A 16,088-nucleotide genomic window follows, 5' to 3' on the forward strand; every position below is an offset into this window, starting at 1 on the left:
GATTTACCGAAGAATTCCTAATATCTTTACACAATGAGGCGGCCATAAATAAAAGATTGGACAACAATTCGCTTTGCAATGATTATAAAATAATCCTTGACGATTTTTCAAAACACCACCAAATCGGAATAAAGCCTGTATTTTATTATTTTATTATTTTACTAAAAACATATCCAGTCTTTTTACACTTTCGCAAAATTTGTAAAAACAATTCATTCAGTATTTAGATGTTAGTTAATCTGTACACACTAGAATGTAACCAAAAATTGTCAAAAAATAATTAGTTAAACGTTCCAGTTATTAATAGCTTGGTTTATCACAGTGTAATAGTGTAGTGTATTTTTGTATGACTAATTTTCTGTAAGTTTTTATATATAAGTTCTATAACTTTATATTATTTTCCTCCAACATTATTTAAAATCTTTTAGTTTTTCCACTGAATGACGGTCTCGATGAAGACCGAAAGGTATGGATAAATAAAGTATTTCAAAACTACTTTAGTTTTTTTATTACTTCGTGTAACTGCCCGATTCTTAATAACTCATCAAAATATATATATATATATATATATATATATATATATATATATATGATTTAGTAGTTAATTTTGATGTTGAAATATATGAGTGAGTTCTTGAGGGCGATACATCAAACAAAAAAAGGCAAAGATTTATAAAATAATCTTTAATTCCAAACGTTTCGACATGTTATGTGACATAAGCCTCGGAACGCGCAAAGTACAGAAGTCGTGGCACAAATTACCTAATTTTACTTACATTTTTGTTCAAATAAAACTATCATTTTTCTTTTTACATCATACAAAAAATTATAAAAAATACATGGTGTTGACAAGTTAGTTGTATAAATGTTAGTGCCAATTTCTAGTGTGTACATTTCTCTAGATGTAACCTACCAACGTAATATCCACTGATGATGACATTAAATTGAATGTCGAAACGTTTGGAATTTAAGATTATTTTATAAATCTTTGCCTTTTCTTTGTTTGATGTATCGCCCTCAAGAACTCACTCATATATATTTATTTATTTATATGATATTGTATAACGTTATTTTTACTACGGTGCGTTTAGAATTGATCTTAGAATTTTATTTTGCATTCTATCTATTATTGCAATATTTGATTTTGAAGCAGTGCTCCATAACTCTACGCCATTCATCAAAAAAGGTTTCATTACACACTTCTACAATAGTAATTTGTTCTCTACAGACAATTTAGAGTTTCGGTTTGTTACCCAATATAATTCTTTCACTTTTTGTGAAATTTGATTTTTTTTATTAATATGATGTTTTCATGTTAGTTTCTTATCTAGATGCATACCCAGGTTCTTTACCACATCTGATTTTGGAACTGGTTTGTTGTTAAGGCAAACTGTGGGGCATGTATTATGACGTAAAGTAAACGTTACATGTACACATTTATCTTCATTAATATATATTTTCCATTTTTTTAACCATTTTTGTAGTATATTTAAATATCTTTGAGTTTGTTTTGATGGTTTAGAGGCGGGTTTGATACCTGATGAATATTGAAGTGTCGTCGGCAAAAGTGGCTAGTAAAAAGAATACATGGAAAAAGTACAAGAATACTTCATTGAGGTAACCGGGTTGAATCTTGAAAAATTGTGAAATTTAGCAAATTAAATTGGATTACTCATATTAACAGAAAAACAAACCAAATGGAAAGAAAAATAAAATCACTGTTCTGGCTTATTAATGGTAAATCTAAATTATCATTAGAAAACAAAATTCTAGTTTAAAAGCAACAATAAAACGATTTGGACTTATGGCGTAGAGTTGTGGGGCTGCGTCAGTGAATAAAGAATTTTACCTATCCAAAGAAAACAATCTAAAATTTTAAGGTGTATTGCAAATGCACCTTGGTATGTCAGCAATAAAATACATAACGATCTAAAAATCGATACTGTTTTTGAGATAGTGAAAAACAGAAGCGGAATTCATCACTATAAGATCATCAACCACAATAACCCCACAATAATTCTTGTATTACAAGCATCAAATATTAGAAGATTGAAAAAGAAGCATCCCTTCGATCTAATGCATTAAAACGGAGTAGGCCTCTGGGGTGATCTCCGTCATGTGATTTATATAGAACTCCAGTTTTATTACTGGAGTTTTAATAATCAGCACAATAGCTTATAGAAATTTATTTTCTGATTGCTATTTATTTATTGTAAAACCAAAATTATTGTCCTTATATAATTGTAGATATAAATTTATATTATATATTTATATTATCTTATAGAGAAAACTTACTCAAAGAATTCTTCACTTGGCGTCCGACTGAGTTCCGGGCGACTAATATTGTTTTTAAGTCTTTCTGGTACCCAGCAGTCTGGTGTATTCCAACGGTTACTGCAGTCTGCCCATGGCATGTCGGATCTGAACGATGTGAAAAAGTAATAAATAGCATATGCTATTATCACGCTATAGTACGTTGACATCAGAAATGATATCACAACCGACGCCAAACCTGCTCCTATAATGAAGATTCATTTTCATTTCACACATATATTATAACAAATAAATATTCAATGATATTGTCTGAACATTATCATCTGAAGCTAAGCTATAATATATTTTATAGTAATAAATAACAATATGTTAAATGTAAATATAGTTTACATGAATGAAGTATCTTAACATTAACTTCCCGTAGGGTAAGTTATATTAATCGCAAAAAAATCGAAACGGAAAATTTTTAATTAATTAAATTTTCAAAGGTTTCTGGATATTTTGGCATACCTTAGAAAAAATTGGTGTATGTATGTGTGTGTGTTTTTAAACTTTCGTCGACACGATATCAACCGATTTGAATAATTCAGAAAACATTCATTTTGTATTAATAAGGAGGTGTGTTGATTAGTTTTTAGCGGAGGCAGTTCTAGCCGTTCCGAAGATACAGGGCAAAAAGTGCCAAAAACGGTAACTCAGTTTTTAGGAGAACAGAGCGTCCGATTTTAATAATTTAATTTTACTTGTATTGACAAGATAAAAAGCTGATTGAATTTTTGAGAAGGCAGGTCTAGCGGTTATGTATACTCTCAATAAAAATAAGTTAAAAAACGCCTTTTGGCGGCCAAAAATCATCATTAGACATATGCACATCAAATTATCAGATATATTATAGAGATTTTCATAATGTGTACACATTTTGTATAAAGTTTTTTGGGTTCCGAACCAAGATTTTTAATTACGGTACGTTAAGTTCGAGCAATTTACCTTAGGGCACAATGCCATGCGCCCCACTAGTTTGTTAAACAATTAACGCTGGCACATAATAAAATCACACCGGAATCCGGATTATCAGATCAATGAATTTCAGGATTCCCAAGACAGAAAATATGTTGTTTATTTGATTCACCATGAAAACAGATGCACATAAATCGATTTTGTATAAAATTAGGTAAATTTCTATAACGTAAAAACTGATCGTAAGAATCAAGATATTCAAACTTAGACCAGTTTTAGAGAAAAGCCAAATCCTGTTGCAGCATGTAGAAATGAAAGACATGTAAGCATCATGAAATTAAATCAAATATCTGTTGAGATTTATATGTAGATTGACTAGTTCCTTATCATTAAGTTTGATTTGGGGTGCATTCGCTTTGGACGCTTACGCGCTGTGAGCATACTTACATGCCATTTTTATCGTTCGACTTGGTGCTGTGAGTGTCACATAAGTACGCTCGTAGCATCATCGAAGCATGCTCGTAGCACATACTTTGCGCTCATATATGCTCACGCCACAGAGGTAGGGCAGCGAAAGCGTGAGCGTCAGTTGTTTTACTATCTGTCTGTTTGCCGCCGACCTCGGAAGAGTAAACAAGTCTCTTATATATATTTTTCACATTTATTATTCTCAATTTCTTTTTAATTTTAATTTTAAAATAAGTTACTCTATTGCCTCCTAATAAATATAATATACTTGGTGAATTTAATTCCATTGTGTTGTGAACTCACTCGAACGAAGGGTTTCTACTACCTGCCCATACAAGTTTTTACCTGCGCCCTTTATAGTCAAGATGGTCAATACCAGAAGTCGAATGGTGAGTAATATTTTAATAGATAAAACTGTTTTTGATAATTAATTTAATTTGGACAGCACCGTTGTCTGCACCGAGTGTTTGTGTTTACGTGAATGTAAAAATTCACTGAAAGCAGCGCTTGGCGAGAAAGACAGAATTATTGCCAGGTTAACGAAAGAGTTGGCAATAGCCAATTCCAAGCAGTTAATAGTACAAGTCAACCGGCCAAAGCGTCTCCCACACTTCCTTCTTCCTCCTCTCCCCAGGCCACTCCTAAACTATTGATTTTGTCTGACAGCCACGGCAAATCATGGTCCGAGTTCTTAAGAGGTTTGTTAGGTACCAAATTCAGTGTGCTTGGAGTGGTCAAACCCGGTGCTGGGTTCTCTAGCGTGGTTGCTGATATTTCGGGTCTAGTTGCGAATTTTGGCGCTCGTGATCATGTTGTTATATTGGCTGAAACGAATGACACTAAATATAATTATGCTATTCGGGATGCATTAGCAAGACAAATCTTTGTATTGTTACAATTCCTTATCGATGTGACGAGTATGCTCTGAATTCCAGAATTTTCAACGCCAATCGTTGCATTTTCCGTGACTTTGGTCGTGGTAAATTCAATAATGTTAGGATCTTCGATATCAATAGGTACGTGAACAGAACTGACTACACCAGGCACGGCCTCCATTTTATTTCCAGTGCCAAACAGAAGCTTTGTCGTATTCTGCCTCTGATAAATACCGGTAACTCCAAATACTTTCGCTTTCGCTGATGACGTTAATTCCTTTATTATCTATCAGAACATACAAAATTTGCTTAACAAATTAAACAAACTTGATATAGTTCTGACTAAATATAAACCAAATTTTTTATGCTTGACTGAACATTGGTTAACCGACTCTAAACTGTTATTAATCAAATTAAATGGTTATAATTTATGTTCCTTCTTTGCCGGAATGTCTTCAAACACGGCGGTGTTTGTATTTTTGCTTCAACAAAATTGAAATGTAAAAGTATCAAAACTAATATTTTGCCTATAGAAAAAGTCTTTGAATTTTGTTCCATCGAAACCCATTTTTCTCATAACACGTTTTGTGTTGTTTGTGTATACAGATCTCCTGACCAAGACGTTCAGAAGTTTATAAGTTTAGTATATAATCTGTTAGATGAACTTTTTATTAAATATGATTCAATAATTGTTTGCGGTGACTTCAATATCCGTTTAAACAAAAGAGACCGTATTAGTGATAGTTTTAAATTTAGCATGGAATCATTCCTACTATTAAAGACCCTACGAGAATAACTAACTCCTCCTCATTATGTACTGATAATTTTTTCACAAATATATCTACGGTAAATTCTTGTGTAATTAATACCAGTCTTTCTGATCATTATGGAATTTTGGTCTCTTTGCCTAATACTACTAATTCTACTTCCCATTTAATATAACAAATAAATTATTTTTCAAGGAACTACTAGAAAAAGAGACTTGGAATATGTTGGATCAATCCAATGACCTTACATTTAATACATTTATAAATTCTTTTTTACTTAATTTCAACACTGCTTTTCCTATATCAACACATGAAATGAACATTAATAAAACTCAAACGTGGAACTCTCAAGGCCTATGTATTTCATATAATAAATTATGGCGTTTAGAAAGAGAATCCAAACATAAAAGTAATTTTAGTTTTATGATTTATTTTTTGGAATATAGAGAAATTTTCAACGTTTTATGTGAACTAGCAAAAATTATTATATTTTGATATAATATTTTCACTTCTCATAATAAACAAAAAGCGATGTGATCACTCATAAAATCGGAAGTTAACTTTAAAGCAAATTCTACCAATATTGAATGCCTTAATATTAATAATATAAAAATTTATGATCAGCTATCAATTGCCAACGCATTTAATAATTTTTTTGTTAATGAAGCTTTTAATTTGACTTCAAATATAACTATTGATCCGGTCATTTCAAATGCAATCTTTTCTAAAATAAAAACTAATTCAAATTCCTTTTATCTATATCCTATATCCTCCGAGGAATTGTCGCATGCAATTTTTTCTCTTAATAATTCTTATTCCTCAGGACCAGATAAAATTTCATCTGACATTTTAAAACATTTTTTTCCATTATTTATTGATAAACTTCTCATATGATTTAATAACGCTATCGATAGAGGCACCTATCCAAATAATCTCAAACATTCAAAAGTTAAGCCTATTTATAAGAAAGGGGCCACTGATTTAATTAATAATTAGAGACCAATTTCATTATTAAATACTTTTGATACAAGTTTTGGAAAAATCTTAACGTCGCCTTAATAATTTTTTAACAAAAAACGGTATTCTATTTTAAAGTCAGTTTGGATTTCGACAAAAATGCTCAACATCCCATTCTATATACACTTTATTACATGATATTGCCCATTCTTTTGAAGATGGTAGCTTTTGCATTACAATTTTTTGTGACTTGTCCAGAGCCTTTGATAGTATCTTCCATGATATCCTTTGTCCTCTCATTCATGCCATCTTTTCCCTAAATCTTATTATTTAATAAATTTTACTAACCCTTTCTATATAAAATATCTTTTATTCAAATTCATTTATTAGTATATTTCTTTTTTGATACTGCGCTTCTTCCTTTTTGCAGATCCACTTTAGAATTTGACGCACATTGACGGACAGGATTGATTCAAGTCTATTTTCTATCAGCAACTGCCGACATTGTATTTATTATTCTTGATCTTCTAACGGTGCCCAATACGAAGATATTAAATTGTGCATCATATTCTGAAAACATGCATTGATTATCTAAAATGTTTCAGTTGGTCTCAACTAAACATATCTAATTTTTCTTTTCATTCCAGACTTGGGATAAACTCGGATCGCGTCACTTGCGGTTTCATGATCTCAGATATATATATTTAATTTTTTGTTTTGTTTGTTCATATTTTAGCTTAAATACGCGTTACCCATGTTCAAAGTCTCTCAGAAGTTAAGTGGTAATGTTAATGATTATGTAACGTACAATAAAGCGTTTAGAGGTGAAATTTCTTCATGTCTGAGACTTTTCACCAAACTATAAACTATAAACTATAAACAAATGCAACTTAAGCATAAACTAACCAAATTTCCTTTATTTATTAATTGTTAAATTCTGTATAATCCCGCAAAAATGGCAAGCTGTAGATCACAATTATATTTTAAAATCAATATTAATATTAATTAATTTTAAATTCAATTATTTTAATTAATTTTAAATTTTAATTTTAATATTAATATTAATTAAGCATAAGCTAACCAAATTTCATTTATTTATTAATTGCTAAATTCCTTATAATCCCGCAAAAAAGGCAAGCTGTAGATCACAATTATTTTTTGTTGAGCTAATTGATCCAGAAAGTAATAAAATTTACACAATTACTGTTACCGCTAGTTGCCGCCATGTTGATGATTATTGACCCTCACAGTATCCAAAACGAACGAAATTTGGTTATTGATTCTAAACGCTCATCGGCCATCTTGAATACTAAAAATTTAATCAAATTAAGTGTGAGCACTCACAGCGCGTAAGCGTCCAACGCGAATGCATCCTTGATAATCATAAAAATTTGTATTAGTATTTAAATTTTAAATATAATTACTAAAAATTGTATAAAATAAGTAAAAACAATATCACGGACAATTCCACGTATTTAAAGTTACGTTAAAATACGGTTTTTGTTCACGAATTAAATTTTGAATTCGTAAGCGGGTCAGATTAAAAATAAAACTGAATGTAAGAAGCATTTTGCATTAAGGCAAATTGCACAAAGTTTTCGATACGCAAGTAATTGAGTTATTCAATTGAAAACGAGGTTTAGTTATTTAGTTTTATTTCCAAAAATAGTCGGGACCTAAACCATATCAATGTGATTACTAATTGATATCAGTCAATCAGACTTATAATATATGTAATTATAATATGTATATATTAATTATAGCCAATCATTCTCAATTTTAATGCATTTTTATATTTCAACAAATATTCGTAAATTAATATTTTGGGTTGTTCTTTTCGAGCATGAAATCTATAGTCGTCTTAAATTTCATCATAAACGCAAAAACATATTTCGACATTTTTTTTATCAAATTATTTAATTACTAGCAAATTTTTCTTATATATATTTCTATAAAAATAATGTATTTATGCTATAATTTCACATTTATAGTATATTAATTTATATACACATACTTTTAGCATACAATTAATAGAACTCTGATTATATAATATTTATTTGCACTCTATATTTTTCACTGTAAACATAAAGAATTTTTTTAAATAATTTTTTAATAAATATAAATCAGTTAAAAATGAGTTCAGTATTGTAATGTACAATTCTTTTATTTATTTGTTTAACACCAGATATAGTGTAACTATTGACGGATTGTTAAAACATATATTTGTTAAATTAAAATATTAAACATTTCAATTTATTAAGTTTCATATAAATAATTCTAAATATTTTTCCGTTTTCCAACTTTTCCAACAACATTTTTCAAATGCTATTACCATTTTAATTTGTTTATTCATATTTTTTGAAATTCTTTATCTGCCATTTGTACTCTAATTAATATTTAAATTCGTTTACTATATTTCAATAACTTTTTTTAATAATTATCATCACAATTTTAATTAATTGATTATATCTTTGTTAATTATGGATACCCTTATCCATACTGTTATTTTTGGTCCATTACATTTATTTGGTGAATTTTTTATAAAGATAATTTTTAATTTTTAATAAAGTCACGTTCAAATATTTAATATTGCATTTTGCTATTTTCCAATGATTTTATAAATCTAATATAGAAGTAATTGATGCAGAATATTTCTAACTCGATCTCTTTTAGCTAACGCAAATAAATCGTTCGGTTTTCACATACTCCATATTGCCTCATGCAATTGTGGAAAACATTTTCTAAATCCAGCCCACCAGTGGACATCATTTGAGACTTCTTTATGCTTATGGCAATTGCTAAAAAAACTATGAGAAATGGTAACCATTTAGTTAAAATGGTACAATATCTCGGTCCGTGGTAAAATTTCTAGTATTTCTTTCAACGTTACATTCGTTTCGACAATTACATTTCCTATTATCTTCTTGATGACTAAACGGGTAGTTTTGCATAATCTCGAAATCTTCAATTCACGCATAAGTATATGCGTATGGTGGACTAAAAGAATATTCATTAGGTAACTAAATTTGTATTCACAATATATTTACAGTATTTTATCAATATACTAGCTGTACTCGTTCACTCTTCTCCGGGTTTTATTTTCAATTAGAAATACAAACCAAACTGCATTTTTTACATGTTTTTCAATTCAACATTTTACCTACCTACCAATTCACCTGTCAACCAATTTACCTGATTACTAATTTACCTGCATAATTGTTGTTAATACTATTGAGCTTATACAATTTTTTCAAATTTCTTTGAGGTCCAATTTGATTTTGGACTGACATAAATTATATTGTGAAAACCAGACCAATTATTTCACAACAAATAACACATATCAAACGAACAATTATCTGACTATGTTCAGAAAAACTGACAGCTACTTTATCATTTAAAAAAAGTGTTTTCTTTTTGTTTTTCAAAAATTTGTATCTAGTCTTTTTTATATTATACGCTGCATAACTTAAGACGGCTAGGTGGCAAACAAGTTCAATGTCCTATTTTATTTTAATTTCAAAGGTCATTTTAAAATAATATCTACATTATTTACCTAATAAAAAATATAAGTTTCATTTTGCACTTTTTATACAGATAACACTGTAAATTACCTTTAGGTGGTATCTAATTTATTTATTCAACTTAAATTACTTTTTTATTTGCTTTTTATAATTTTTTACACCTTTGCAGGGTTATTGTTCAGTTGGTCTTTTTTATCCCACTCAGGTGTAAGCTTTTAAAGTGCTTATATAAAAAAATGTTTTGAATCACACTTAAGATTTATCTTTTTATAAAACAATTAAATCACGTATAGTTAAAAATTATATTAGGGTAACGTAAACTAAACCACAGTGCTCACAATCAAAATAAAACAAACAGGATGGCTGGATTATACACCTTTTTCAGTCTACTTTGAAATTTTGTTGTTGAATAATTCTTAACTTTACTGATTTTCTAAGTGTCGGTAGTAAACCTTTTTAACCCCAATCTTTCATATATTATTATCAATTCGATAAATTCATAGCAAATTTTGCCGGTTTATTCTTCAAAAATCGTGGAAAATAACCATTAGTGAATTATATTTTACCTTGCATTATCAAATTAAATGGTTTAATTTTATACAAACTTTCTGAGCCGTAATTTTATCATTTTTAATTTGTAGAGTAATTTAATGAAATATGAATGAAGTCTGAATGTGTCTAAAACGCATAGATTTTAACATACTGTTTGAAAGGATTTTAATATATTTAATAGAATGCAAACTTTATAATCAATTATTAAAATATTTTATTCTAGAGAACTTGTAATTGTTTGAATATGTTTGCAGGTTTATGTTTCAAAGTGATATATTATTAACCAAATATTTATAAAAATTGTTGTGTGTTATAATTGGGAATCAGTTATTCAACAAAATGTCTACTTTGATCGATTCTAAATTTAGGTTCTAAATTTAAATAACATAAATAAAAAATAATATTATCTAAAAAATGTTCTATAAATTATCAATGAGTAAAAAATTATGTTTGAGTTTGAGAAAAATTTGATTTGCAAAAAAATAGTGCTATAACGTCAAAAAGTGCATTTTCTTATTACCATTTCAAAAAAGTTGATATTTTAAGTTAACACTTGCGGCCCGTTTTATAATGTTTTTGGGTAAAAATAAAACAACAAACAAAACTACTTACTACAATTAAATAATATTCATCTAAAACATCCTATTAAATTTAATTAAACATCATCTATAAAAACCAGTTGACATTTGACGTATGAGCCGTCGTCCATCGTTTCATTTAAATTACGCCTCTACAAAAAATTCAAATTAAAAATGTGAAGTTTTTACGCTTCTTTTGAAATAATATCTCACATCTCTCACAACCTCTAGATTAGCAGGAATATTTCAAAACTAAGACTGGCCAAATCCGTTCAGCAGTTTTAGAGTCTTAGAATACCTAATATAATACCGAGCTCCATTTTTATATATAACAAGATACAAAAAGAAAATTTATTTTATGGTTAAAGGAAGCCATGTAAAGCTTACCTTTAAATAGAGGACAAACTTGGCCAAGAGCTCCAATTGGCCCTCGACCAGTGTATTGGCCAATCGCCAATTCCATGAATAGCATTGGTATGCCGCACACCACAAGTATAATGAAATATGGTATCAAGAATACACCTGTAAGTAATTAAAATCATTATATCATTTCATGTAGTTTTGCATTATAGAATACATTATTGTTATCATATCGTACTATATATATACTCGTATATATATATATATATATATATATATATATATATATATATATATATATATATGGCCAAAGAGAGCCATTTATTATTACATATTATTATTAGAAGTGAAACCACAATTAACTGATGTTGCCTCGTTGGTGATGTCAGTTTATTGAAAACTCAATTTATAATGAAACTCGATTTATAATTATAGAAATTTCGATATCATTTTTTAGTCCCGACAAAATGTTCCATGATTAAAACCGAATCAATTTTACGATCGTCTTAAAACAATAATCTCCTATAGCTTGCTTGATCTGAAGTTTGCATCAGAGAAGCTCCAAGGATGCTATGAAGTTTTGTCATCAAATTGGCGTAATTCAACTGACATCTGTCATGTGGCCGTGTTCATTTCGCCATATTACTCCCCTTCAAAAGAAAAATAAGTATCCGTTAGAAATAAATGAATAAGTTCATAATTTGAAAGAGACTTTTTTGGCTTTAATTTTTCTTGGAGGATCCATTGTTAACTCCAAGTGATGTGGTTTGAATTCTTGTTAAGTGTTTGGTTGACTTTGATGTATTATGTGAAAAGAGGTTCTGCTAATACTTTGCGGACGGTAGGGCTTCAAAAAATTATCTTGAGTGTGGCAAAAAACTGGATGGCTGTCTAATGACAATTTATGTAGGTTCACAGAAGTATTGCCACTTAATAAAGTCTGCATTTCAACGTCTTTGCTCTGCTCTTTCGAAATTTTCTCAGCAGTTAACTTTGAAGGCATTTGAATGGCATTGATCCTGGACAAGGCATCAGCAACCATGTTCTGTTCACCCTTCACATAAATGATATCAGTGGAAAACTGTGAAATGTATTCCAGCTGCCGTCGCTGACGATCTGATGCTTTCCCCAATCTCTGTTGAAATGCATGTGTGATTGGCTTGTGGTCTGCCTTGATTACATGGTGCCTTCCTTCTAGCAGATTTTCAAAATATTTTAAAGCCGCAAAGATAGCTAGTAGCTCGCGATCATAAGTTGAATATCGCTGTTCAGTAAATGTGAGCTTTCTGGAAAAGAAACATATAGAGTGCCATGCACCATTTTCTTTCTGCTCCAGGGTTGCTCCAATGGCTGTTGTAGATGCGTCAGTTACTAAACAGATTTTTGTTGAAACAGCTGGATAGTGGAGTAATGCAGCGGTTGCAAGTGCTATCTTTATGTCATCAAAAGCCTTAAGAGATTCTGGGTTTCAAAAAATTGGAGTTTTGTCGTTCTTCACAGCACTTCGTAAGTAATTGCTTAATTGTATCCTTGCTGCCTTGGGTATTGACTTACGATGATAATTTACCATGCCCAAAAATCTTCGGAGTTCAATAACTGTCAAAGGTTTTGGATATATAATGATTTTGTCTACTCTGTCAGATAAAGGAGAATATCCTGCTGTACTCAGCTTGTAACCGAGGAAGTTTACCTCATCTTTGCCAAAAACGCATTTCTCTAAGTTGATTGTGAGTGAATACTCCTGTAGCCTCTCAAAAACCATTTGAAGATGACGATGGTGCTCATTTATGTCAGTGGACATTACCAGTATGTCGTCTATATAAATAAAAACAAAATTAAAATCTTGGAAGATGTGATTGATAAAACTCTGAAATGTCTGAGCGGCGTTTTTGAGACCAAATGGCATGCGCAGGTACTCGAAGAGTCCCCATGGTGTGATAATTACAGTCTTATTGATATCCTCTTAATGCATGGGTACTTGGTGGTATGCTTTTGTTAGGTTTATTGTAGAGAATACTGCTTTCTGATGAAGAGTATTAAACACATCTTGTATTAAGGGTGGAGGATACCTGTCGGGCAGCGTGTTTGCGTTCAGCCCCCTATAATCTCCATACATTCTGAATGTGCCATTATTCTTTGGAACCATGCGAATAGGGCTTACCCATGGACTGTTGGAAGGCCTCAAAATGCCCCTGTTCAGGAGATCTTGTATCTCGCTCCTGGCTGCAATAGCCTTTTCTCCGAAGATCTTCCTGAATCTGGAAGCTAATGGTGAATCTGTTGTGGTAATCCTGTGGGAAAAATGAGATAATTTAATATCGGTGGTTACCTGCGGCTTTGTTATTGCAATGTATTGTGCCAGTAAATCTTTGAAAGGCTCTGCCGGGTTGACAGTAGAGATGTTGACTTGCTGTGCCTTGAGTACCTTTCCATCAGAGGTAAGGCCTGTGGTCGAATCAATCAATCTTCTGCCCTTCAAGTCTATTAATAAATTGTAGTTGCTTAAGAAATCGGCTCCTATTATGGCTGTGGCTACATCGGCAACAACAAACTGCCAGTTAAAGCTTCTGCGTAGTTATAGATCCAGCTCCAAAGTTCTCTTGCCATACGTGGATATTCTGCTAGAGTTTGCTGCAAGCAAAACTAGTTCTTCCTTGGCATGACCATTGGCAAACTTATGGGCTGGTAAAATGGATAAAATTGATCCTGAATCTATAAGAAATTGGATTGCAGTCTTTCTGTCTGAAATATGTAGGCGGAGCTCAAAGGAGAGAGAATTTATTTCACCGTCATGGCAAGCTCCAATTAATGAAGGTGAAGTAAGTTTTCCGACCGGTTTAAAGATTTAAGCAGGCAGGGCTCTTCACACTTTGTGGCTTTCTCACTCGTGATAGTAGCAAACTGCTCCACGAGAAGGTGTCCTGGACCTATGTCGAAAACCACTTCTTTGTTTTGAACGATTGTGTTGTGTTTCCTGCTGACCATTATTTTGCCTTTCAGAGTTTAACATTGCCCTTAGTTCCTTGAGTTCCTGGATGCATGACATAAGCAGAGTTTCATGGCGGTCCAGTCTCTGTTCCACTGAAGGCTTGTGTGCTGTGGACATCACATATGATGTGGGCGCACAGTGATCGACCAAAATATCGGCTACTTCCGCCAGAGCTTCCGGACCAAGATGACGAGAAACTATCAATTGGGGCCGAATGTGGTGTGGCAGGCGCTCTGACCACAGTTTCATTATGATGTCTTCACTGACCTCTCCCTTAGTCAAATCCATCATCTCTCGTAGGAGCTGTGATGGTTTCTTCTCTCCTAGAGATAAGTTTTTTAATAACTTGTCAATTTGTTTACCTCTGGATTCAGACATTCTGCTTAATATAGTCTTTTTAATGTGTTCGTATTTGCCCGTCATTGGAGGATTACGGAGGACATCTTGAATGAGGCGCAGTGTTTCAAAGTCTAGGGCTTTAAGTACTGCCGTGTACTTAGTATCGTCACTCCTGATCTTAGCAGACTGAAACTCAGCTTCAATGACTAGGAACCATAGGTCTAGAGAATCTCCATTGAATGGAGTTTGACAATGATTATTAAATGCTACTATATTATATTGCTCAGCATAACTGTCATGTTCAAAAACACATGGACTGCTCGTGTTAAAGACCGCCTCGTGATCCAGATCGATCAGAGATCTGTTGAGTGCTGTTTCATCATTGCTGAACGTAGATCAAGTCGACATCTTTGAAAAAATTGGTATAATTTACCATTGAAAATTTCTTTGTAGCTGACACGTGTTCTTCTTTCTCCGTCCGACGTCACCAATTATGGGTACTAGGACGTTGTGTATGTCTCTTGCCTAACAATTTTACTTTCACGTACGGAGTCACTATTTATGGCCGAAGTTAACCATTTTTCATTAAATATTATTATTATTAGAAGTGAAACCACAATTATCTGATGTTGCCTCGTTGGTGATGTCAGTTTATTGAAAACTCAATTTATCATGAAACTCGATTTATAATTATAGAAATTTAGATATCATTTTTTAGTCCCGACAAAATGCTCCATGATTAAAACCGAATCAATTTTACGATCGTCTTAAAACAATAATCTCCTATAGCTTGCTTGATGTGAAGTTTGCATCAGAGAAGCTCCAAGGATGCTATGAAGTTTTGTCATCAAATTGGCGTAATTCAACTGACATCTGTCATGTGGCCGTGTTCATTTCGCCATATATATATACATATATATATATATATATATATATATATATATATATATTAGATGACCCGACGGACGTTGTCCTGTACCCACATCTACGTTTTTTTTTAATACCCTATACTAATATATATACCGTTTAGTGAAAAATTATCATTATTGTTTTTTTAATTACTATTTACATCAATATATGAGTGATGTTAAATGTAGAACAGCTTCAAATAAAATGATTATTCTCAATTCCCACAGTTAACACTTGAATCCCTTTAACAATTATTAAAATATAAATTGTACACTGCGATTTAGAGAATGAATTTATTGCCGATATATCAATTCATCTTATTGAATTTAAGGGTTATACAATATTTTTAGACATATCTGTAGATGTAGATGTATAAATGAATGATTTTTTGTTTCTTCACGGCTGAAACATTGATTTTCCAAATTCATCACACAAAAATCATCGTCTGCCTTTGTGATGTATTTATTGTCATAGATACTTGTGTTGAAAATTGAAATCTTTTAAAAAGTATAACAAATTCAGAAAAAAATAATATATAGCAT

At 31.3% G+C, this 16,088-nt stretch overlaps 1 protein-coding gene across 1 annotated transcript in view; it reads right to left on the reverse strand.

Annotated features, from left to right (window-relative positions):
• LOC113371608 (sodium- and chloride-dependent GABA transporter ine-like) overlaps positions 1–16,088 on the reverse strand; it is a 432,836-nt gene that overhangs the window by 186,910 nt on the left and 229,838 nt on the right. The window contains exons 5-6 of the mRNA XM_026612248.1: positions 11,337–11,471; positions 2,296–2,518 (exon numbers count right to left, since the gene is read on the reverse strand). Coding sequence (XP_026468033.1) covers positions 2,296–2,518; positions 11,337–11,471 — 358 coding nt within the window. The remainder of the gene's footprint in view (positions 1–2,295; positions 2,519–11,336; positions 11,472–16,088) is intronic.

This window comes from Ctenocephalides felis, unplaced genomic scaffold (assembly GCF_003426905.1).
Source record: "Ctenocephalides felis isolate EL2017-DRISC unplaced genomic scaffold, ASM342690v1 CF-g0.4_SCAFFOLD_01492, whole genome shotgun sequence".
NCBI lineage: Eukaryota > Metazoa > Arthropoda > Insecta > Siphonaptera > Pulicidae > Ctenocephalides > Ctenocephalides felis.